We start from the raw sequence: 24,802 nt of genomic DNA on the forward strand, positions 1-24,802 counted from the left end.
GCTCAGACGCGGCTAGTTCAAGTTGCCATAGCAGAGAGAAGCAGGCGTCTGCTGCTAGTTATCTGTGCTGCAGCAAACCTGTCCGGGCCGCCATTACAGTATAGTTATAATATTTTATTTTGTGTCATTTAATTTTGCTTAGGTGCTTTTATATTGGTTTAATTAGATGGCTAATGTTTGGTTAGCTAGGCGGCTAACGTTCCTTAGTTCCCACTTGTTGCTAACCAGCTGGAGCATCCTTCACAACAACGAGGTCTATGAGATTAAATACAGCCTCAAATGTGGAGCTGTCTCCTTATTTGGATAGTTATCTATCTTATCTGTTAATTTAAATCAAGATGTCAAATCGTCAATGTAGTTTGCCGATGCCATGTTTATGTTTTATAGAAAAAGTTGTCCTTTATGCCACCCCGCTGAGCGAACTAATACACATTAGAGCAAACAGTTAGCGGTTCTGGTTGTTGCTCCGGTTAGCTTTGCTTTCTGCTGGTTGGATTCCACTAAAAAGCCATGGACACCTCCAGCGAGTCGGACTCATACGAAAGGAGGATGCGGGGGAACAGAGGCCGGGGGCGTGAATCCCACCGCAGGTCTGAGCGGGACAGAAGCAGAGACAATGCGGGAGGAAACTTAGATCTCTCTGATAAAATCAGCACCCTGGCAAATACTTTACAGGTACTGAAAATGAAAACACCTGCACTGACTTCACCCACTTTATATTCGCATACATTAATCTGCACCTACCCTGAGGACAAAGCAATATGAATATATTTGCCTTAGTTTTCTATATTTGCCTTAGTTTTTTTCTATTTTTAACTCTTGAAATCAACTGTCTTCTCTTGTTGATGCATCAGGACACCAGTAGAAACTTGACCAAAGTTGACAGAATGCTGGGTCAGTACAGGGAGCATGCAGATGACCAGGCAGAAGCAATGACACTGGTGAGACACTTCTCTGTGAAATATAACTTTATTTTCTTGTTTTTATTCCTTTGGTTTTGATGGAATAAAAAAAATGTCATTTCGCACAACTTTGCTTTCAATGGGAACTCTTTAAAATGTCAGTGTAGTTAAGGGTCTTTGACATGATGATCATCTGTCACACAGTACACAGCTCTTCATCTGTCTAGGTACCTACATGCATCTGGGGCAGAAAGTTTGTTAAAAAAACATTTAATGCTGAAAAAAGAGTTTATTAAAAAACAAAAAATGAAACATTAAAAATAAACATTTGTTAAAAAGAGAAACAACTTTTTAGATAACATTTTTTTTCAACTTGCAGATTTTTTTATGCAAACTTCATAATTATTTTTTTGGCTTTAAATTGTCAAAAATCAGGTATTGTAGACAATGGAAACTAGGGATATCTTTAGAAGATCATCAATATTCTATGTTTATGCGATTGGTTTTGGAAAGATAACGTGCTTCACCAATAGAAACTTTTAATAAACAAAGTGAAAGTCAGAGGATAAAATGTGACCTTGACAGATTTGCACAGCATTTTAATTCCCTTGTTGGAGATTATTGTCCCTGTTGTCCCTTTTTCTGGTCGTCATCACTCTCTCTGAACTTTAGCATCCTACTGAGTAAAATCTGCCTCAGTTGTCAACTTTAAATGACCCATTTGCTCATTTAAATTATTTGAAAGCTGAATTAAATTTGTGTGGATAAACTTTAACAGTAGGTGTTTTTTCCTGCACTAAGTCAGGCTTAATTTGTATTAGAACGTTTCTTACAATTTGTGCAATCAAAGCCATTTCTTTGTTAGATTGTTTATCTGTATTAGTTACAGTTAGTGTTTTTTTTTATATATAATTTAGGCATGTTTTTCTCAAAAGGAAGGGTGTGAAGTATAAAAAGTTCCATTGTAGGGTCTTAGGATTGTTTAGGAGAAGGAAAAAAAGAAAGAACAATATCTGGATGCCCAAAAGGAACCTGCATCAGTGTTAGAGCCAAGCGCGTCTGAGCCCATTGTAAAAACCATTAAGATGCAGTTGGATGCAGTTATCTCATTATTTATTCATCTCTCATCATTCAATTTCAACCCCCCCTCCTCTATAATACACTATCCCATTCTCATCTGCAGTTATTTCATTTAGGATGCGTGTTCTGCCTGTTTTATTGAATCACTTCTGTTTTCGCTGTTCGCATAGCTAACTAGGGTGGTTTCTGTCTTTGTGTTCTGTCAGTAATGTGTGTTATCTTTTCTCTCTCTGTCAGCTCAGGGAAAGCTTAGAGGATTCAATCAATCAGCTGCAGACAAAGAGGCGAAGCAGAAGCAATGGGGTCCGCAGTTCCTCGGCCTCTAGCATGCACACCAGTGACCTGGAGGCGTGCTCCGGATCAGGTATAATTAATTATCCATAAAGTAGAGCTGAATTCTGATTCCTTTTTTTTGTTTAGTTTTATATCTTATCAGCTGAACTGTAACTAAACTTTTTGTGCTTTCAGAGGAGCAGCGCTTCTATCCCACTTCTCCACTCAGGGATTACAGTAGCAGTCCAGGAAGGAGGAGGAGGTCTCAGTCTGCTGGCGTCCGCTTCAAGGATTCCAACTTGGCAGCAGACAATGTAAAGAGTAACAGTCCAGCATGTGCAAGTGTCACTTATTGCTTTGTAGTGTCACCAAGCCGCCACAAGAGGGCGCACTGAGTCAGCAACATCAAGAATTGCTTTCCAGTGTTTGGATTAAACGTTTCTTCTTTGGACTTCATTCTGATTAGATACTGTCTGTATCAGAGTTTTCTTCTCATATTTATAGGAAATGTGTAGTATTCTGGTAGTGATCTGTTTTGGAGCAGTGTCTCATGCTTTATATTCAGTATGGCCGCCTCTGTGTCTGTCTCATAGATTCATACGGTGCACCAGACTCTGCGGGATCTGCGCTGTGACCAGCAGAGGCTGTCTGATGACCTGGATAGAGAAATCCTCAGGAGGAATAGGTATCTGCTGGTTTTACTCAACACTGCAGGTTATTCACAGCAGAATTTACTGAATGCTGCCTTTGTATCTGCAAAAACAGTGGTTGTTTTCTTTAACCCCGACTTAGTAATTAGCGAAAGGGGAAAAAACAGGCAGGTTTAAAAAGCCTGTAAAGCATATTTACTTAGATTGTCCGCTCAAAGGTAGAGTAGGGGGGTTTGATCATCTACAGGGTTGCAGAGAACCTGGAAAACTGCAGAGATCCTTCCTTCCCTCCTTCCTTCCTTCCTTCCTTCCTAGAAATACCTTCCTTCCTTTCTTCCCTCCTTCCTTCCTTCCTTAGAAATACCTTTCTTCCTTCCTAGAAATACCTTCCTTCATATCTGCCTTCCTTCCTTCCTTCCTTAGAAATACCTTCCTTCCTTCCTTTCTTCCTTCCTTCCTTCCTTAGAAATATCTGCCTTCCTTCCTTCCTTCCTTAGAAATACCTTCCTTCCTTTCTTCCTTCCTTCCTTCCTTCCCTAGAAATATCTTCCTTCCTTCCTTCCTTCCTTCCTTAGAAATATCTTCCTTCCTTCCTCTCTTCCTTCCTTCCTTCCTTCCTTCCTTCCTTCCTTCCTTCCTTCCTTCCTTCCTTCCTTCCTTCCTTAGAAATATCTGCCTTCCTTCCTTCCTTCCTTAGAAATACCTTCCTTCCTTCCTTCCTTCCTTCCTTCCTTCCCTAGAAATATCTGATATAAACTCAAAATTTTATTTTAACTTTAAAAAGGAGCCTAAATTTGACTAAAATGACCTGAATGCTCTCACCATCTGCAGACCAATTACATATTTAGCCTGTTGGATGGAGTCTACGTGCCTTTAGTTTTCACACCTTGATGGAGTTGATTTTTCAGATGTTGGTCCACATGTCGACCAAACCTGCTCAAAGTTTCCCTTTAATCTTTGATTCTCACGTCTTTAAAGGTATTTTAATAAAAAAAAGGGCTGTTTGAAATGAGAAGAGACAGAGCAGAGTCAGACGACAGCACATCGTTCCTCCAGCAGAGATTAGAACTTGACATTTTGAAGTTATTAAAATCAAATCTGTACTCCCTCATGCTGCTGACCAGAACAAATTGATCCCCCATCATATTTCAACATCCGAAGCTGTGTAATTATTTTCCTGCCGCTTCAGATTATGCCTTTACGTTCAGATTGATTGTGTCGTGAAAATGAATCTCTCTGAGCCGCTGTAGGATTTTCTCAGTCGGTTGTTTTTTTTCCCCCTCTTCTGCAGGTCTGACATTGACAACAGGCGGGCGATGGAGAATCTCACAGAGCACATGACGGTTTCCCAGAGGCAGGAAACGGTGAGCTGGGCCGCAGGTTTCATCTCCAGCACTTCATTGTTGGTTTCTAGCCTTATGAATCTGAGAGGACAAACCAAAGATGGTAGAGAACATTTGGGGCTGATGCGTTAAAGCATATTTAATGCAAATAAATCTCTTTCTGAGTAGAACAAGCTTAGAGAAAACAAATCTATCGCTCTAATTTCCAAGCACATAATCAGCATCAGCGTTGTGGCGGATACGCTGCTCCAAGTGACAGCCAATATGTGCAATATTTGTTATCTCGTCTTGTCTGCAGACGTGAGGAGATAAAGGTATTAACTGTCCTTTAAAGGAGGATGTGCTGCTTCCCGATTAGATGGGGGGGGTGGGTGTATTACATCCAGACATCATAGGTTGTTTTTTTTTAATCCTCCCCACCTTTCTTCACTCCCACACCTTCGTTTCCCGTCATGTCATTAATCAAGTCTCGTCGACGCTCCAGCAGCGGCGATGTTTGCTTGACCCGAGGCGTCCTCATTCCTCTTCCGCAGGTGTCATCTCGCGTGGAGCGACGTCTGCATGAGCTGGAGAGGGAGATGCAGGGCGAGCGGAGGAGCGCCGACAGAGAGCAAAGGGCAGAGCGGCGGGCGAATGGGGCTGACCACCAGCAGGAGGTGACCCTCTTCTTCTTCTATCGACTCGTCACGTCTCCTTACAGCGGCACATTTAAAGGAACTTGAAGGAATCATGAAACCAATTCCACACAGATTCAACATCAAGATGAATAAAGAGATTAAAAGGAAGCCAAGGAGAACAAAATGGCCCATTTTACTGAGTGTTACAGCCTTAAGCTTAGACATGTTTTAGTGGAATAAGTGATAAACCAACACAGAGTGGTGAATGAATGTGGGGAATTAAAAAAAGGCTCTCAAAATATGTTAGAAATAGAAATACTGGGCATTTATCTTCAGCTTTACTCCAGTTACTCTTAAAAATAATCAATACCTCGCCCCTCCAGAGTCAAAAAAACCCACCATGACGAACAAGTGATGCAGCAGACCAGGTTAAAGTTTTCCTCTCTGGTTCGATGAGACTTCATAGTGGTACATAGTGGAGGCAGGATCATGCTGTGGGGATGTTATTCTGCAGTGTATTTTATTTGGAATAGTTGAATTTTGGTAAATAAACTGGTGCTAGAAGAAAAGCTGTTGATTGATGGGGTGGAGGGGATGGAGAAATGTAAATCATCATCACTGTTTGGAAAAAATGGATCTGAACCAATCAGATTAAAGCAAAATAGATGACTGAGCTTCATCTATTTTGCTAAGAAGAAGGGAAAATATCAGGCTGTAGACGTGCAGAGCCGGTAGTGACCATCTCAGGGAAGCTGAAAATGTTTCCAGATTTTAGGTTTTCATTTACAAAGAAAAGTGAGTCAAAGAAACAACACCTGCCTTTTCCCCTCTACTTTAACTGATGCACTTTTTTGTGTTGGCGGATGAAACCGACTGAAACACATTGAAGTTTGCGGTTGTCATGATGAAGCACTCGGAAGTCACTGTAATTCCATTCCGTTAAGATTTCCCAGACATCCTGTTTTTATCTACATTCAGCTTAAACACTTTAGGTTTCCAAATCCTTCAAGTCAGCGGTGACGGTTGAAGCTTACGGCGACGCGGTGCTCTGACAGACAAAGATGATCCTTTACTGCTACGTCTGCTGGACGGACTTTGATAGTGATTTTTTTTTTTTTCTCTCTCCTTCGCAGATGGAGAAATTCTGCTGATAAAAGAATGTCAGCAGCACTTCACTTTGCATGATGAAGGACTTTGCAGCAGCAGAGTGATTTTTACACTTTGCCAGTATTTATGCAGTTTAATGAGGCTCAATTTTCCAAGAAGGCACCAGCCTTTTGAGCGGCCGGCTCTGGGAAAGAAAATAGTGATATAATTGCGTTTCTAAATGACAGCTGAATTATTTTTGTGATCTCTCCAGTCTCCAGAGAGATTCTTTCTCATTCTGAAAGTCACAGAAGGTTCCTCCAGCCTTGGTAATAAGTGTGTTTAGAAATAAGAACCAGTGGGTTTGTTAATTCACTACTTTTAATGCGGTATAACAAAGGAACCTGTTTTGTTTTGATATCATTAGGCCAAAGAGCATCTTTTCCTTCCGTAGTACAGTACTTCTTCATTTCTTTAAGTCTCGTCTGAACCGGCTGCTCTTCTTGTTAGAAACCATGTCTGAGGTTACAGCGATGTTCTACGTAGCTCATTGCAATAATGTCTCTAGTTTAGAAAAGTGTTCCTTAGTGCTCCATATTTTGATAAAATTACAGACAAAATGCATTTTTTAGAGGATGAAAGGATTTATTAATGGAATGAAACTATCCAATCTAACCATGCCACAGCATTTTACAATAGATTTACTTTGGACTTTGACTAGGCCACTGCAAAATCTCATCATCATATGAAAATTTAGGTTTTTTTATGTTTCAACTTGGGCTGAAACAATTAATTGGATTAATCATAATTATTTGACTATTGAATTAATCATCAACTAATTTAGTAATCGATTAATTGTTAACTGGAGTATAGAGACTGTAAAACATGCCTTTAGCTGAAAGAACAACCCACTCAGAGCAATAATTATACCAAAATGCCAAAAATAAACATTTTTTATTTGAAATCAAGAAGAATACTCTAAACAGAAACCACCTGGTTTGAATAAAAAAAAAAAAATCTTCTTTAAGGAGACTTTTGCTCTTATTCAATTCCTAACTTTTTAATTGAAAAAATAATCAACAGATTAATCGATCACCAAAAGGATTGTTACTTGCAGTCTTAGTTTAAACTAGTTTTATGGTCTTAAGACTGAAAAATGAGAAAAAGCCAAACTAGAGGTCTGTAATAGGCTTAATGCAACAAATAACAGAAAACCCTGAAAAACATCAGAGAAACATAATGCAAGAGGCTTTTTCACTTTCCATCAGTATGACTAAGCCCCTCAGCCTATAGTACATGTTTTAGATTAAGCAGATTATGGTGTTGGAGTGGTCTAGTCCAAGTCTAAACCAGAGCCTAGCTGAGAATTTGTAGCAGAACTTGTTAATCGACATTCCAGTGTCCTCTAATCTGACTGAGCTCTAGCTTTTTTTGCACAACCAAAAATGTGCAAAAAGCCCTGGATCTAGATGGATATACAAACTTTTTGCCTGCAACTGTAATTATGAATCACTGCATGTTACCATGGTTACTACTCTGACTGCTGTTGAGTAGATCTATTGTTGCCAAAATGTATTGCCACAAAAAAAATAAAAAACTTGGCTGTAAACAGCAGTTTTTCCCTTCAGGGTATAGAAATGCAACCGAAAGGGAAATTAGGCTTAACTAATGCATGTTAAATCAATTGTAATTATCATTATATCATGACGGTGACTCATAAGTGCTGTCATAATCTGTGCAACAAATGAGTCCCTCTTTCCTTAGCTCCTCGACTAAAATTAGGAAAACAAATGTAACATTTTGTAGCAGTTTCAGCAGAGAGACTGCTGCAATTAGGTTCACTTTTTACTGATTGCTGCTTTCCACTTAGCCACAGAAATGATTCATGCTATACGTTGTTATGATAATGTTTGCTAATTTTTAATTACTGAAGCATCTTTGCCTTGTTTTTTTTGTTTTGGTCTGGTTTTATCTGTCCTCCCTGCATTCTCTAAGTTAACCACAGGGGGGCACTGTTTAGTCATATGCGCTGCAAACCAACTTTGCAAGTAGGAGTTTGCCTGAACGTGCTTTGCAGTGATAGTAGCCACCGATCCATTTGCATCCCTCTACAGAACACTGCCCTAATGGGACACCAGCAGGGCCCAAAAGTAGTGGGACATAATGCATTTGTCCAAAAATCCAGGGTAAACAAACGAGCAAGAGGAAATGAAGAGGAAAATCATCTCTTATACCACTAAAGAGCAGCAGAGGAGGGAAGAGCAGAGGGCACATTTATGCCCCACCGATGGGCCCGCTGTGATCTGAATCAAACAGATGATGAGTCACTCGGGTGGTTGTTATTACGAGCAGGCGGTAATTCATCACCACGGCTTGCTAAGACTGCTTCGGATTGAGTGGGATTTAAGCTCATGTTACACATCCACCATGATGCCTCTGTGTTGTTCCAAGAAAATTAAAGTGGGTTGAGGGGGAGAGAATCAGCAATGCAGCAGCACTTCTAGTTTTCAATTTCTGACACATTTTTCTTTGTTTTTTTGTTTTATTTTGTTTCAGATTGTCGGGGGGAGCCAAGTTCGAGTCGATGAGAGAGAAGACGCCATGACAGCTAGACTCTTACGAGCAGAGAGGGAAAAGTCAAAGGTAAAAAAACACGGTTGTTTGCCCCTTGTGTCAGGATTCACTGAAATCCTTTATAAGAACACAAAATGTACCCTTACAACTTCTCCATGTTGTATCATGGTGCAGAATATGTTTGGGGATGTATATGAAAGAAAACACAAAGTAGCTCATACTTATGCAGCATAATTAGAAGGAAGCGTGTCGCTGTATTGCCCTACCTTTAATAGATGTTACTAAAATAAAATGAAATACAAGTCAGCAAAGAGAAAATCTTCGATGAAGACCAAGGAAAGACTGGGAAATAATTTAGCAGCACCGTAGCTCTGGAGGAGCTACAGAGATCCACAGAACAAATGGGGGAATGTTTATCAGTTCTTAGTTGTTCTCTCTTAAAATCTGGCCTTAACAAGAAGAATGTTATTGTTGGAAAAATGCCCTATTAGTTTGGGGATGAAGGAACTTTATGGAAGAATGTGCTGGATACGACCAAAACTACACTTTGATGAAACATGGTGGTGGTTGATCATGCTGAGGGAACAGTTTTCCTTCAACAAGGACAGGAAAGCTGGTGAGAAGTTTTCACAGATGATTGGAGCTTAATACAGGATAATAACATCTAAAAGTTGATGTTTTATAGATATTTGAGATGAGGGAGGGGGTTGATCCTCCAGGGCAGTGACTGTCCAAATCCATGATTTAGATCAGAGCACGTTCATCCACTGTCTGACTGAGTTTATGCTGGATTACAGACTAGAATAATCATGTTTGTTTCAACATTGCAATTACATTTAACTTCCTGTTTGTAGGTGACATTGGATTCCTATGAATTATTTTTGTAATTATTTTTTAATAACTGAAATGACATTTCATCTTCCCGAACACCTTTTCCTCTCATGTTTTTGGCCCTAGATGGAGCAGGAGCTGGGGAGGGCCAGGAGATTACTGGAGCAGTCAGAGGAGAGCAGGGAGTCCCTCGTTCAACAGGTTTGTTTGCGCTCCCTCCACCTGATTAAGATCGCAGACGCACAGGGGGGAAACGTCACCACACGAGATGAAGCGAGCTGTGAAGAGACCTAACAGATACCCCCCACCCCCCTCAGCGCTGAGAGACGCCTGCTTACTCTGCCGATGATCCCCAGGTGGAAGATATGCGCGGCGAGCTGCTGCAGACGAAGGCGGAGAAGATGGCGCTTCACCGGACACAAATGGAGGCTTCTCAGCTGCACGCCAGCAGCACCGAGCGAGAGGGAGGCAGAGGTCAATTCCAGGGGTCAGGTAACCAGACTGTCAGAGGAGGGGGAGAGAGAGAGAGAAGGGTTTGGATGCAGGGGTGTTTTGACTGCCCTACTTGGGATTGGAAAACAACACTGGTGTCAGGTTTTGAATTAGTTCCTATATTTGATTCATTTTCTAACAGAATCCACGTCTCTCTCTGATATTTACAGGAGGAAATCTGGAAGTGGATCATAGAGCATCATATTAGGCTGTAGTCTAACAATAGAATAGAGATAAATTATTGCACTTTAGATCAACATATGTGCCTGTCTAGCCTGTACATAAGTAATGTTTAATGGAAATAACTTTATGCTGCAACTTTCTTTAGAATTGAATCCATTTCATTTAAATCCTGTATTTAAATTTAATTGGCTTGCTTGTTACTGAAAAAAAGTTTTTCTGTCTAATAGTTTGCAAAGTAACTGTGCTGCCGTCAGTCCAGAGTGGCAGAAGGTTGTCTGCATCTGAAGGCACAATGAACCCTTTAAACAGAAGCCTTTTGACCAGAAAGGCAACAAAAAGTCATTTTTTTTAAAGAATAGAGTGCAAGGACATTCCTCTGGTTGGTATAAGAATGAAAAACTTTTTTTTCTTTCTGAGGGGCAATCAGGTGATGATCTGCACCTTTTCCAGCACTCTGTCACAAAGCTAAATTAGAAATACTCCTTAAAAAAGGGGAATAACTATGTTGGGGAACTGAAACCAATTTGGGGGTGTGGTCATTTTTTTTTTTTTAAACAGGTTTGATCAGCTCCAAACTTAGAAGAAGCTATAAAACACAATAGTTCAGAAAGGACTAAAAAAAAAAAAAGTCCGGGGGGGTAAGTTAGAGTTAAACGGGAACATGTTAGAACTTGCACTGAACTGTTTTGGATAAAAAAAAAAAAAAAAAAAACTCAAAGGCTACGCTCACACCGCAGCCTGAAGTGACCCAAATCCGATTTTTCGGCCCATATGCGACCTGGATCTGATCTTTTCATGGCTGTCTGAACAACACAGATCCGATTTTTGTATCTGATCTTTTCAAATGCGACCTGTGTGTGAACGGCCACACATCCGACTTGAACTTCATTAATACTCGACAAAGGTCACTTTTATGCGTTTTGCTACGCAGAAGCGGCAAGAAAAACTACAACCTTGGTGGACGATGATGCGGAGAGCAGTATTTATGTTTAACCATATTGAAAAGATTGTGTTTTTATGGTCGGAAAAGACCGCTAGATGCACGCCGGCACTACCATCTATGTTCACTTCCGGGGAAAAAGGGCACGCTGGCCTGTGACATCATTGCGATCATCATAAAGAAATCGGATTTCGCAAAAAAATTGGAATTGAGCATCAAGGCCTGCAGTGTGAATGTAGCCAAAATGGAGATTATTTTAAACCAATATTACGATCGCTGCTTTATTTTGACCACAAGCATGTAGGATTTTAGTTTTTCATGCTTTCTTGTCCAGAGTCTATTGCTGCAGGACTTTACTGTAACCTTTACCTGAAAAAGCTCACTTCTATAAACCCGCTTTAAGCATAGTGGCGCCACCTAAAGGACTGGAAGGAGAAATGTAGCATCTTAGTCTTGTTAAATGTATTGTGACCCAAACTAGGTACATCTAAATTTTATTAAATTGCAGTTATATTGCAAGTACAATCAATTGCTCAGCTCTAGTTAGAACCAGTTATGTAACTACTGGAATGACAGTGTTGCAAGAATGTCTTTTTTAAAACACTTTAGGGCTGAAACAATTAATTAGATTAATCTTAATTAATTGATTATTGAAACAATCGTCAATTAATTTAGTGATTGAATAACCATTAGCTTTATTATAGAGATTCTAATGCCTTTAGGTATCAGAGCAGTAATTATATCAAAACTGTAAAAAATATATATAACCATTTTGCATTTAGGATAAACTGTAAAAAGTCTTCTTCAAAGAACCATTTGCTATCCAATTATTGATCGATTAATCAAAACGAATGTAGACAGATTAATTGATTTGCAAAATAATCGTTAGTGAAGCCCTAAAACTCTTCCAGCAGCGAGTTTTTAACATTTTAAATATAAAAATCTCATTTGAAATCTCATCATTATCCTAACACATGATAAAGGGGATCATTAAAACATCTCTCTGTTCTGGCTGGAATATGTTGAATGATGGGTAATTCAGCTGGAAGCCTAAACTCCCACACTGTGAGCGGTCAGGTTTAGGCTGGAGAGTCTGAGCCGTCCCACACTGATAAGCCGTGCATTAAGCCAGGCTGATGGATCTCCTTCAGTCGGGATTCGGCTCAAGAAAGGTTCAATGTTAATTACTGACTAGGAGTATAAATGTCTTGATTTTCATTATAAAAGCCTTAAAACATTTAGATGATTTTCAGCGTACCACAGAAATGTATCAAAGCCAAACACAGATTATGTTTATGTCCCTGTTAAAACTGAATCTTCTGCTTTTCTGCTCAGTTTCCTCTGCCATGAATGGTATCAGTATTTGAGTCTGTGTCTGTACAGATAACTCCAAGTTGGAAAAAGAGGTGGCGGAGCTGCGGGCTCAGCTTAACCAGGCTGCAGCCCGCGGCGAGGTGGAGGAGCTGAAGAGGCTTCTGGATCGGAAAGAGAGAGAGAATCTACGACTGAACTCACAGGTTAAGGTGTGTTTCAGGAAATATGTCACCCTTATATATGTTGATGTATTTAGACTTAAGTAAGTAAAAAAAAAAAAAAATCAGCAGAAACCAAAGAGGCTCTGACACATTAGTGTCGGTGTTCCTGATTGGTTCGAGTATCAGTCATAGGACTGTGCCAAAATATGGCTGCATTTTAAGCATTTGGCACCATCGTCTGATCTCACTGCCTCCCACACCTGCCCCGAAACAGAATAGGTGTTTAGAGATACACTGGGTGTTTGCATGCATCACCTGGGGGCTTCTCTTATGGTTTTTATACTTGGAGCAAATAGATGAAAGAAATGTTTGTTTTTTGACTTAAACGAAGCATAATGAGGGTAATGAGCCAAATGGATTTAAATGCTTTTTCTTATATCCAAGACTAATCGGTCTGTGACTAATTACCTTTAACTAACAGAGGGAAAGCATCAAAATGACATCCAGGTTGCTTCTCGCTTCATCTTCATACCTAAACCTGAGTGGTTTAGATTTTCTTTGGACCACCTCTCACCTCTTAAATGTAAAGAATCCAAATGTTAGGATTAGCGACTTATTGTCCCTATTGCCGTTCCACCCTCCTGCCATTTCTTTTTATCTCGTCTCCAAGTGTTTTATGTCTTTCCACCTATTTTCGTTCCACCAGGAATTATCGTCTGACCTGGAAGGACGGGAACAGCAGCAGCTACGAATTCTGGAGCAGCTCAAAGACATACAGGTATTTTAAAAGAAGCACTTTCATCAAATAAAACGCTTTCTCTCCTTATTCAAATCAAAAACGTGCCACGATTGGCACCTTTCCTCTGAGCCAAAGTATTAAAAGTTCAACATGCAGCAGCCTTGGAGGTAATGAAACCGCCATAAATCACGTTGCTCTATTCTTTGAGGTGCCTCGTGGTTCAAAGACAAAAACATGGTCTGTTAATATAAAGAACGAACATGGACTCTGTTGATAAATTGAATCATTTTTTTCAGAGCCGCGGGCAGACAGAGAGGAGGGAGATGGAGGCCTTGCTGCTGGAGAGCACAAGGAGTAGAAATGAACTGAAGAGCAGGGCTCAAGAAGCTGTTCGCCAGTGGAGGGCAAAGTGCAGGAGGCTGCAGCAGGAGCTGGAGGATGCTCGTGCTCAAGGTCGGCTTCAAGAGGACAAGGCCCAGAAGGTTGGTCCAAACATCCGTCATGCTGTGTTTTACAGCCCATAAAATTGTCAGTTTTCAACATAGAGAAAAAATGTTAGTTCTTATTGTTTTATAATAACAAAATTGACTTTAGCCAGTCTATTTTTTAAATAGAAGCCTCTCATCTTTTAACTACCAGGATTGACAGTTTTTTTTTTTGTTTTTTTTTATAAAAGTTCTCTGAAAAATAAACCTGTAGGAAAAGGTTTTATGGCTTGATGGGAAAACTATTATATACTGCACATAACCCACAGGTGAACACGGTGGTGGCAGTGTCATGCTCTTGTGTTACTCTTCTACAGAAGAAAATGAGCTGTGCATTCAAATGAACCAAAGGTTGGCTTAAGGAAAGAAAAAGAAAAGAAAAAAAATAATTCAGCAGACCTAAATTCTAGAGCCAAATTAGAAAAAAAAAATGTTGAGACTTCTTTAAAGCTACAGTGTGTAATAATTACAGGGATTTATTTACAGAAATTACATATAAGCATGTTATTCACTATCATCTACAAACTGAAAGTGTAAGGAACTCTTAAGAAAGGAGTTTTGGTGACATGGCAGCCTGTCTGCTTTTATTTTGCCATTTCCGTTTTTATTGTTACATGCTTTTATTTTGTGCTCCCGGGCCGAAAAAAAAACAACCAAAACGGTAGACTTTGCACAAAGCAGATACGCTGGTCTGTGCAAAGGATGCAAAGGATACAAAAAGTATTTCACAACTTTAAAGATTTGCCCATACACTTATTAAGCACCTGGCTAAAAGTGGGAAAAGGGTATGTTACAAAAATATGTTTCATGTGGAGTTATGTGTGTTTTGCTGACTAAAATGATTATTTATTTTCGATGTTAACATTAAAGCAACCCTTATTTCAGACTTAAGAATCTAATGAATTATTTAATGGATAAAACTTTATTTGTAAGAGCTGATTTTGCTCTTACAGTTTTTGACGAGGGATTGTTGTGCAGAAACAAACGGCTCTAGGAGAATAAATATTATTTTTTGGACATCATTACGCTTCACCGTTGTTTGGTTGGGTCGCTACAGAAACTCTCAATCTTTTTGTTTGCATTGCCTTTAAAATTGCTATTTACAATTACACTAAAGCAGGTCTTGCATTTATGGAGGCAGACATCTTTGATCTACGGCAACACAGAGCTGACAAACTATTGAGTGTAGAGATTGCCAGTAGGCTCGAATGTGACTCTAGCAACTTAGTGCTATATGAGGAGAGAGCACAGACCTTCGCCAAGTAGCTCATTTCTCCCAACTTTTTGTGATTCTCACCTTAAAGCAGTTCCACAGAACTTTCAGATTTGGTTGATATTGACTCCCCCCAGTGGACAAAAGCTGTATTGTTTTGCCTGAAGGAAGACAGCATTTCTCATGAGGAAAAGCCAACCCAGTCTCATGGGAAAATGTACCCCCACTACGTTGGTCCACACTGCAAAAGGTAGTGGAGGTACAATAATGGCCATTTTTTTGTGGTACTGTTACATTTCTTCTGCCTATACGCTTTCTATTGTTTTACGTCCTAGTCATGTGACTTTCAAGATTCCAGCTGGGAGAAGAAAAAAAATATATAGGAAAAGCACATAGCGTGGTAAAATCCTAGTTTCCCTGTCGCCTGCAGTTGGATTGAACTATATACCTGTTTCCAGTGTCTGTCTGAAAGATGAGAAGTGATCATAATGAATCTAATTGTGGCGAAACAATGTCATATAACGATGTTAAAAATATTCATTCAACTTTGGTTTTGTCCTATGTTCCTGCACCACTGCCGTCTGCACATTTGTAGTCATTTTGTGTACCGACCCTCTGAAGCCATGACTGTGGGGTCATTCAATTAGCTGTAAATTGAACAATAATCTCAAAAGTTATGAAAATATTTGAAGGTTGAAAAGTTGCTTAGTGTTGGTTTAACTTCATGCATGTATTCACAGAATCTTTCAAAAAAATTCTCAGATCCAGACGATGATCCGGATTATCAAGATTTAATTATTTCTTAGCAGTTACAATACGTACCTCCTCTCAAAATGTCCGCAAGATCTGTCCATGCAATTTCTTTTTGTTATTTTAAAAACAGAAAAAACAAACAGACAAACTAATGGCGATTAAATCATAACCTCCTTGGTCGAGGTTGTTATCTATGTCAAAAAAACAACCTTGTTATCCCCTGACAAGATAGGTGATGCATTTTGTACCATAATGGCGTCCGTTATGTAGTCGAAGGGGAGAAGCGGTGAGGGGAGCAGTTCATGTCGCACCAGTCTGACCATTAGATGTCGCTGAAAATAACACACTGACTGTAGCTTTAACTGTCTTTCTGAGAGATCTACAACAAGAATGTCCATTTATTCCCCTTTTCTTCCGGTTCCAATTGGCCTGGCTCTAATCCACTCCACCAAATCCCAAAGGTTTCCATTACTGCTTTTTTCACGCCTGATCCTTCGTACTTTGAGCAGAGCTGGAAAAACCCCCACTACGGGTTCTGAAGAAACAGTTATAGAAATGGCGGCGTAGAATAGAGCCAGGCCAAGTGGAGCTGGTAGAAAAGGTATGTATGTATATATATATATATATATAAAACACAAAATCATGAACACTCAGTGTGTCTACTAGATAAAAGGGCAGTGGTTCTGTTCTTTGCTGACTTCCCTTTATGTTGGCCTTGAACTATTCAAGGCTGGAGATCTAATTTGATTTCAAACAAACCCTTTTAAGGCCCCGATTAAGACATGCGGGCTCCCATTGAGACTAAATAAACTGGGCTGTTTTACTGTGGGCTGAAAAGCGACAGAAGCAGCTGGATGAGTCTTAAAGTGTGTAATGCTGCCCAGTCAGATCAGCCAAAGGCAGCAGATTGGGACAGTGTCCCTCAGCACAGCCAATGCACAGTAGAATACCATCCAATTACCAAGTCTATCTCTCAGCCAGATTGTCTGAGCTGTATGGTTTTAATTGAAAAGAAAAAAAAAGGATAGAAGATTCCTTTACTGCAGCATCACTGAATGCTGTCCAGCCGACAGGGTCGGGTGTGAAGAACTGAAGCACATAAGAGCTGGGAAAAGTGCTGACTTTCATCCAAGTAGACCCACTGAGCGTGCTCACCAGGCCCCACCCGGCAGCTCACTGTTCACAAGAGGTGGTAACTAAGCTGTTTTGGAGAAGTAAACACAATTAAAATTATTAATTATTATTAAATTATTAAAATTAGTAGTGTTAACAGTTTAAGGCTGACTGAGTCCTCCTACATGACACACTGAAATACACTAAATGATTTAAGTAGTACTGCAAACAGCACACATGCAGTAGTTCTTTTCAATTTACCCATATAACTGAAGACATGAAATCAAGAGGAGAAAAAAAATGCTATAATATCAGTGTTTAGGTTTTGCCAACTTTAATCAGTGTTTATTGTAATCAAAATAAACCACAATTATCACAGTTTCTTTCCGTCCAACAATCATAACATTAAATCTGCCTGTCGCTACTTCACAAAGAGATAATGACTTTAATCAGAGAGTAGAGGAGCGAGTGACTGAGGCTGGAGTTTCAGCGTTTTAAGATTGCAATGACAATTAAACCCTAAAACAATCTACTCTGTTCGCCTCCAGATATTGTTGGTGTTTACTATGCAGACAGAAACACAATCTTGATTAACTGATACATTTAAACAAGTGCTGTCAGTAGCGGAGGAATGAAAGCCGAACCAGTGATGATGCGAGTCTGTTGGCTGTAGCTGAGCCAATGACTTTCTTTTTTGCATCATCGTAGCGATGATGCACGTATGAGCATGGCTCATACGTGACTGCTATATCATCGGTGTTCTGAAAAGCAATGAGGTCAGTGAAGCTTTAGTCCTTTTTAGATTTTAAAGTGACGCCTTTAGGCAGTGAGAAGGAAAAATAATTCTCTACTAGATTTTCACTGGTTCAGATATGGAAGAAAGTGGACAGTTGAGACATTTAGAGTTTTATTTCATGTGTAGAATTTATTTTAGTTTATTTTTGTAACCAGGGCCAAAACCGAACCTGGGGAAAAACAACAAAACGGGCCTTTGGAAAAAGAAAAAAGATTCCCCAAAATTTTTAAAAACACGCCCCCTCCACACAAAAAAAAAACATGCAAAAAAATGTATCTGCTCCAGAGACGGAACGCCTATTAAAAATGGGCGAGACCATGCACAAGCCCATTTCACTTCCTGCACACTCCGTTTAAAAGTTGCTGTTTGCATCACTCATACAAGCTTACTTTCCAAAAGATTTGCAATTTTCCCACTATGTCATACTCACCACCGGTAAGTGAAAATGTATTTATAACAAGCAAACATGTCAAAAAAATATGTGTAAAGCCAATCGTAATACAGATATAGTAAATGCAAATATTTGTGTGTCTCTGTAGCTACAAGAAGATTTTTCTTTTTTTTTGCCTGTGAATTTAGAGCTTTCTAGAGGAAAATCTTGTAGAATCTGATATGGACTACAAGCCCAAGTCCTGTTCATAGCTAAAACCGTTGCTCACCACACATATAAGCCTGAAAGTGCACATGCACAGAAAAAGATGAGCATGTAGGACTGCCTTACGTAAACATTTCACCAGAAAGATTGACAATTAGGAGGACCACTTACAGTACTTTGATGACCCAGAAAAAGAACATCCTCCACTATACCTTTAAGCATATAAAAAATTTTCTGAGTTTACTTTTTTATTTTACCACCTCTGGTTGATCTGCTTCCAAATTGTGCAGGAATTAGTTCTTTTTAGGGAAATGGGAGCTTTGGATTTTAACCTGAATTAATTAGTTGCATAGAGGCGATTCAGGTGTAATGCGTTAGTCTTTGAGTAAGAATATTTTAATGTGTTCAAATGTTCCTTGACTGAACCAGGGAGAAAGAGAATTGATGTGGAGTCCCACATATGGCTCCCTCTTTTAGGCTGCTGCTGGTTTGACATGTTTCTATTACCAGAACCTTTCTTTAGCAGCTGAGGTTTTACAGCAGTATCTGTTTACTGCAGCTGCCAACCTCCAACCTGTATTGAGGTGCAGAGGTGAGGACCAACCTGGTAGTAAAGTCTGTAACGCAATTTAAGAAACTTGGCATTCATTTATGTTTCATGGCACCAGATTTTACCTGCCTGATTTTTCTAATTATACCTTCATCTAACATGGAAGCACAACAGGTAGCTGAAAAAATCCGCTGAGTTTGATTTTGCTGTCACATGGAAGAAAGTGGGCTGTCTGTAGGTGAAAGCGAATCAAAGGCAGGCTGTACCTGTGGAAGTGTTTTCCCTCAGGAAACCATCGCTATTCCATTTCTACCGGTATATATCCCAGTGATGGAAGCAGCTGTCCTATGTAAAGCGCAGGGGAAGATGCAGGCTGTGTATTTCCTGCCTTTACCTGTAGAGCATCAAGAATTTTTTTTTTTTGTAGGAACTTTATAAACCATAAAGCCTTTAGAAGTAAAGTATACTTCCTACTACTGCAAAGACGATTGGGAAGAAAAAAAAAACCTCTGTGGCTAAAATATCGAGACTAAGACCCCCGCTAATGTGGCCCAAATCTGATCCTTTCATTCCACATTTTAGCCACTTCTTTATATTTCTTGGAGTTCTTTTATTTGGTGTGTTTCTCCTGAGAAGACAACAAAGTTGGATTTGAATCGAGTGACGTCACTTTAGTTTTTAGGCATTTATCACAACTTTGCATTAGTGATGGCAACAGCTCTCACTATGGACAAAGGCTTTAACAGCACTGCTTAATGAAGGGTATAGTGGGGAAAAAGTATTCAACTATTCACCCTAGTTACATAAACCAAGATCAATGGATTTCACTCAATTGGCACTTTATTTTCTTATCTTCGCAAAGAGAGAACAGTTCATCCTACAGTCCTTACGGCACAGTATTCAGGCCTGTTCTGACTAGACACAGTTTCTTCCTTACTTATGTTGATGAAAAAAAAGTAAAGGTTGTGTCACATTCAAAACAAATTACACACACTTTAACAAACCTTGACAAACAATTTGGCTTGTCATCTGATTAAGTATGTTTTGTCTAAAACCACCCCTCACTCAGACATTTTCTCAGCCTTGCAGGTGAAACAAACTGAGTAAAAACATTTTCACTGGATAAATAGCACAACTAAATATATGAGGCCAGAGAAATCTAAATTTTCCAACCACAAGGGATATCAAAATGTTTGACCTTATTGATATATGGAGCCTCATCTCTAGTTAAGCCATATTGAGAGACTCGTATGGAAACATTTTGGATGAGGGTTGTAGCACACAGCTAGTCACCCTCAACATCCTGCCTGCGCCCTCCCATCTAAACCACTTTATGGAGAGTCATGTCTCGGTTGAAGTTGATCCATATTGGGAGATGTTTACCACTCTCACTGAACGGAGAGTAGATAGAAATAAACAAATTAGACTTAGAAACTTAGACAGATTTTATTTGTCATTTTGTTTACACAAGTGTAAAACAAAAAGAAATTTTGTTTGGAACAGCTCTTTGGACAATTTCATCTGTTTTTTAAAGTGCATCCTTGAAAAATAGTAAAAAATATATATATAATAAAATACAATACAATAACCCATTTTACAAAACATTCAGCAGTTAGTGGGGAAGAAACAAATAACAATAGAAAATAAAATAACAAAAATAACCTGAAATAACAGTATGTATTGTTTATCTACTGGTTTAGATTGACGAGGTACCTGAAGTTAATCCCAAACAAATTCTTTCCAGTTTGTTGTTGAAAATTCACAAAATAATGTAAAGTTTAGGAGTGTGGATACTTTTTTAGGGCAGAGTGATGCTTTAGTCAGTTGAGTGACTCTTCAGAAACAGACCAGTCATAAATTCAGCTCAGTGTGAATCTTTATTCCTCGTACATCCCTCTGTTTCTCCACTGGTCCTGCACTGCTGGCGCTCCTTTGTGTGGCTGAAGTGCTCACTTTAGCACAGCATCCCATCTCTTCTATAAAACATGATGTTTTTTTTCTTTCCTGACTCTGATCCTTCCATCTGTCTCAGTGAAACTAACGTAGACATGTGTAAAGAAGACATGAGGTGCTTTCAACACCCACATCTTCCAAAGCATGCTAATCGGCATAACAAGACGGCAGTCTTTCCATTTTTACAGTTCTCGGTGTGATAACACTGTATTTCCTAATAGATAAAAAGAATAACAAAACGTACCTGAGAACATTGTACATCTCTCAGAACCAAGGCTAAAAAGGGAATGCATTAAGATAAGCTAAAGAGAAAGAAACGGTAAAGGGGATAAATCACAAGTAAAGTAGGCCTTGTTTTCCTTTTGCTGCATAGTTTGTTAAAGATAAGAACCCTGAAACCAACTTTTATATTTTCTTTTTTTTTTTTTTGTTCACCATGGTTCCCTTTATCTTTAAATTCCTAATAAATTGCCAAGCAGCAGACATCGAATACACAAAACCTGGCACGTGCTCACATCCAGCCACGGAGGTCAGGCGCTTGTGTCAGTTTTCTAGGTTGCGCTGCTCATACATGTTCTCCTGAGTGGCAACACATTCAACACAGCTCCTATTGTTGGTTGTTAAATCTGGAGTATAACAAGAGAAGTCCATTAAACATTCAGGACTCATAGTCTCTAGAGATTCTTGTGACCTACTACAGAGTAGTCAGAGATGCACGTCTGACTGAAATAAGGTTTCCTAAAGTTAACTTAAACTTATTAGCATCAATCTAACATTGGTTTTTGGCTTTTAATGAATTCTTTACGTTTTCATTCTGTTTCCAGGCTGGAGGGATTTGAAAACAGCTTCGATAAATGATAAAAAAAAAAATCCATAACACAAGTTTAAAACCATATAGTTTATTATTATTACTATGTAGTATTTTTCTACGATGCTTTAGTAAAGCATAAACCCCTCTTGGATTTTCACCTATTTTGTTATGTTCCAGCCTAAAATAATTTTTTTTTTTTTTTTTCACATTTTATCTTATGAGATCAAGAAACACATTGAAGTAAAACGAAAAAATAATGCATACAGCATGAAAACCCCCTAAAGAAAAAGAAAACTGGCACTACCATATGCATCCACCTTCTTTGCTAAGAAGCCCCTGAAAAGTTCTAGTGAGAATTTACCTTTTCAAAGTCAGATAATTAGTGAAATTAAGTCCCCCTGTGTGCAAAAGTGTGACATGATTGTGTCAGTATAAACACACCTGTTCTGAAAGGCTCACTAGGCAAAGAGGCATCGCACCATGAAGAGCAAGAAGCTCTACAGACTAGTCAGGTTGGGGTTATATAAGGAAAATCCACTACCTGTGTCGTTTTACCATCATCTTTAAATGGAACATTACACCTGAATGTCTATAACAAACGTGCCAAAAGAAGGCAGCCTACAAAAATTCATAGACCTGAAAAGGAGGGAGAGAATTAATCAGAGAAGAAGCACAGAAGTGCAGAGTTCAACAGCAGAGACTGGAGTATCTTTCCACTGGAATCAAATGAACACACTGTAGGGGCTATAGCTGGGTTATATGAAAAAGTGTCTAGACGGCACGTTTTGAGTTGGCCTAAAGGTATGTATGTTGGCAGGTGTATGAAGGAATGTGCTCTGGTCAGATGAGAATAAGATTTAAGTGTTCAGCCACCAAAGAAAACACTGTCTGACTAAAAACTAGCAGCACCTCTCACCTCAAGAACACCATTTGCACGGTAAAACGTGGCGGTGGTAGCCCCATGCTATGGGTATGACTGGTCCTGGGTTCACCTTCAAAAGTTCCACGTTTGGCAGCCTTATTAGTTTTGATATAATCTGGTCTCAACTACATCTCCTTCAGCTTCTGCCACATTTCTGACTGACTGAATTGTAGTTTTTATAGACCTCTTCGGCTTGCAAGTGATTAACCCGCACTTTGGTCATTGTCAAAATTCATCATCTGAAGGCCAATTCCACAAGAACTTAGTGAGAAAGCGTTGGTCCTGAAAATGCTTTAGTCAACTGAAATTTCAACTTAGATGGGCGTGCCTCGATGGCGCATTGGTTGGCGCGCACGACTCATGTGCGGAGGCCTTGATCGTTGACGCGGCCGACCTTGGGTTTGGGTCCGACCACGTCCCCTTCCAAAAAAAAATTCAACTTAAAAAATCTCAAATGAAGGCAAAAACAGAAAAAAGTCTTCATGAAAATCTTACTTTTTTACGAGCTAAAAGTGATGGTCTAATGGCTCGCCGTCTTGTAGACCATCCTTCGTTACAGTCACATGCCCTTCTTGATCTTTGACCTTGGCAAAACCACAGTATTTAAATAATAGCTTCTACACATAATCCTTTACTGTGTCTGATTGAAGAATAGACGTTCCACCGACTGCTCCAACTGTTGGACCGCATTATTGTATTTCACAGACGTACCGCCGTTCAAGTTCCCTTAACAGTAGACTTACACCAAACGCCTCCTTAAAAAGCTGCAGTGTGCATCTTAAAAAGAACAGGAAATGTTTTGTTTATGTATCAAATCTTTGTTAATGTCATAAGGCGAATAATCTGTTACAAGGCTTCCTTGCTTTCTGCTCCTTGTTCTGCAGTATTACTTCGCTTGGTCAGAGAAAGTCTTTCCCATGAAGCTCAAAGGTCATTATCTCATGTATTCGGATATTTTGTTGCTCTTATTCTATAAATAAGATTGTCCTTTCAAAATTTTATTTTGATAGTATTCTACTCTAAGTTGCATACATTTTTTTTCCCATAATATTCTGTATATTGGCAATAAAGACTCGTTTACCTGGGCAGCAATGCTTTCATTTATTAGCTTTAAAGCCGAATGTTGGATTATAGACCCAAAGGTACTTCATTACAGCAGTACAGTTGCTAGGTTTGTTCCAGTGGTTGGATGTAGTGGAATAATTAATAGCTGACAGTATTCATTAGCTTAAAAAGTCACCTCGCACTGTTTTCCAGTCCATTTGTACTGAGGGAGTCACCTCCAAACTCCCAGTAAGCACCGTCACGCTTCTTATACCAGAAAAGCAGACAGACAGAATCCCACCTGGCATACTGTACGTGACGCGAATTAATTACAAAATCATTTCTGCCCTCTTAATGAATTAGGGGAGAGAATCAAGTGCTCAATTAAATGATTAGGTTCTGAGCTGCTGCAAAGTCTTTGCAAATTCCAGTCAAAGCCACAGCATTAGAAGCAATCTGCCTTGAACAGACCTGACCATTGTCCCTTTATCAGAAAGCTGAGTGTTAGCATTTTCCTATCAGCCAAGAGCTGGAACGGCATATGTTTCCCTTCTTCCTATTCGCTGTCACCCTTTTTCTTCCTCTCATCATTATTGTTAGAGCTCCACTGCATACACTGGCTTGTCCTTCATCTTAATTTGTCATTATTCGTTTCCCTTTTTTCCCCACCTGTCTCCTTCTCCTCTCTCATTTAGTCCTTTGCTCTGTTTTTCTCCCTGCAGGCCTCCAGGGAAAATGAGGGCTCCCAGGCCCAGCTGAAGGCACTGAGCCAGCAGACTGAGGCCGCCCGCAGGGAGCTGGGTGAAATACTACGTCGACTGACCCAGCGTGAAGAGGAGATCCACCGCAAGGACGTGGAGCTTTCGGAGACTCGGCAGCGCCAGTTGCTGCTTCAGCAGGAGATCCAGGAGGTGTGTGGTTTAACATCTACGAATAGCAAAGTTATTGTACTCCTCAACATTTATCATAAGTATGAAAACATTTCTGATGGGAATACACCAGGTCACTGTTAAAGGAGAAGTCTTGTCAGCAAGGGATAATCAATGGATCATTATCTATACCTAAAACGAATCTGTTCGTGGGGATTTAATGAATTTACGGTTAATCAGTAAGAAGAGAAAAATTATAATTTTCATCGCAATCACTGAGTCTCGGAGTGGCCATTTTTGCCCAAATATATTAATCATTATCTTCCGGAAGTGATGTCACAGTGGGGTAAGCCTAGCGCCATTCTCCCCGCTTTACAAGCAAAATCGTTCGTTGTTGGATTGCCAACTTGAAGAGGGAAGATTTGCCATTGAACTTCTAGACAGAGAAAAAAAATGTAATATGTAGCCAACATTTCGAAGAATGTTTTCAAGATGACTTGGGACTTCACTGTG

At 39.6% G+C, this 24,802-nt stretch overlaps 1 protein-coding gene across 3 annotated transcripts in view; it reads left to right on the top strand.

The window, feature by feature from the left end:
* cep128 (centrosomal protein 128kDa) overlaps positions 1 to 24,802 on the top strand; it is a 68,000-nt gene continuing 43,198 nt past the window's right edge. For 2 of the 3 annotated variants that reach the window (XM_015383271.1, XM_015383270.1), the window contains exons 1-14: positions 1 to 675; positions 855 to 941; positions 2,220 to 2,346; positions 2,451 to 2,569; positions 2,849 to 2,940; positions 4,197 to 4,269; positions 4,782 to 4,904; positions 8,508 to 8,594; positions 9,483 to 9,557; positions 9,713 to 9,848; positions 12,355 to 12,494; positions 13,153 to 13,224; positions 13,482 to 13,667; positions 24,143 to 24,331. In XM_015383271.1, the coding sequence (XP_015238757.1) occupies positions 511 to 675; positions 855 to 941; positions 2,220 to 2,346; positions 2,451 to 2,569; positions 2,849 to 2,940; positions 4,197 to 4,269; positions 4,782 to 4,904; positions 8,508 to 8,594; positions 9,483 to 9,557; positions 9,713 to 9,848; positions 12,355 to 12,494; positions 13,153 to 13,224; positions 13,482 to 13,667; positions 24,143 to 24,331 (1,671 nt within the window). In that variant the 5' untranslated portion in view covers positions 1 to 510. The remainder of the gene's footprint in view (positions 676 to 854; positions 942 to 2,219; positions 2,347 to 2,450; positions 2,570 to 2,848; positions 2,941 to 4,196; positions 4,270 to 4,781; positions 4,905 to 8,507; positions 8,595 to 9,482; positions 9,558 to 9,712; positions 9,849 to 12,354; positions 12,495 to 13,152; positions 13,225 to 13,481; positions 13,668 to 24,142; positions 24,332 to 24,802) is intronic. The other variant, XM_015383272.1, reaches the window with a different exon arrangement.

The sequence above is a fragment of the Cyprinodon variegatus genome, unplaced genomic scaffold (assembly GCF_000732505.1).
Source record: "Cyprinodon variegatus isolate N-32 unplaced genomic scaffold, C_variegatus-1.0 Scaffold279, whole genome shotgun sequence".
NCBI lineage: Eukaryota > Metazoa > Chordata > Actinopteri > Cyprinodontiformes > Cyprinodontidae > Cyprinodon > Cyprinodon variegatus.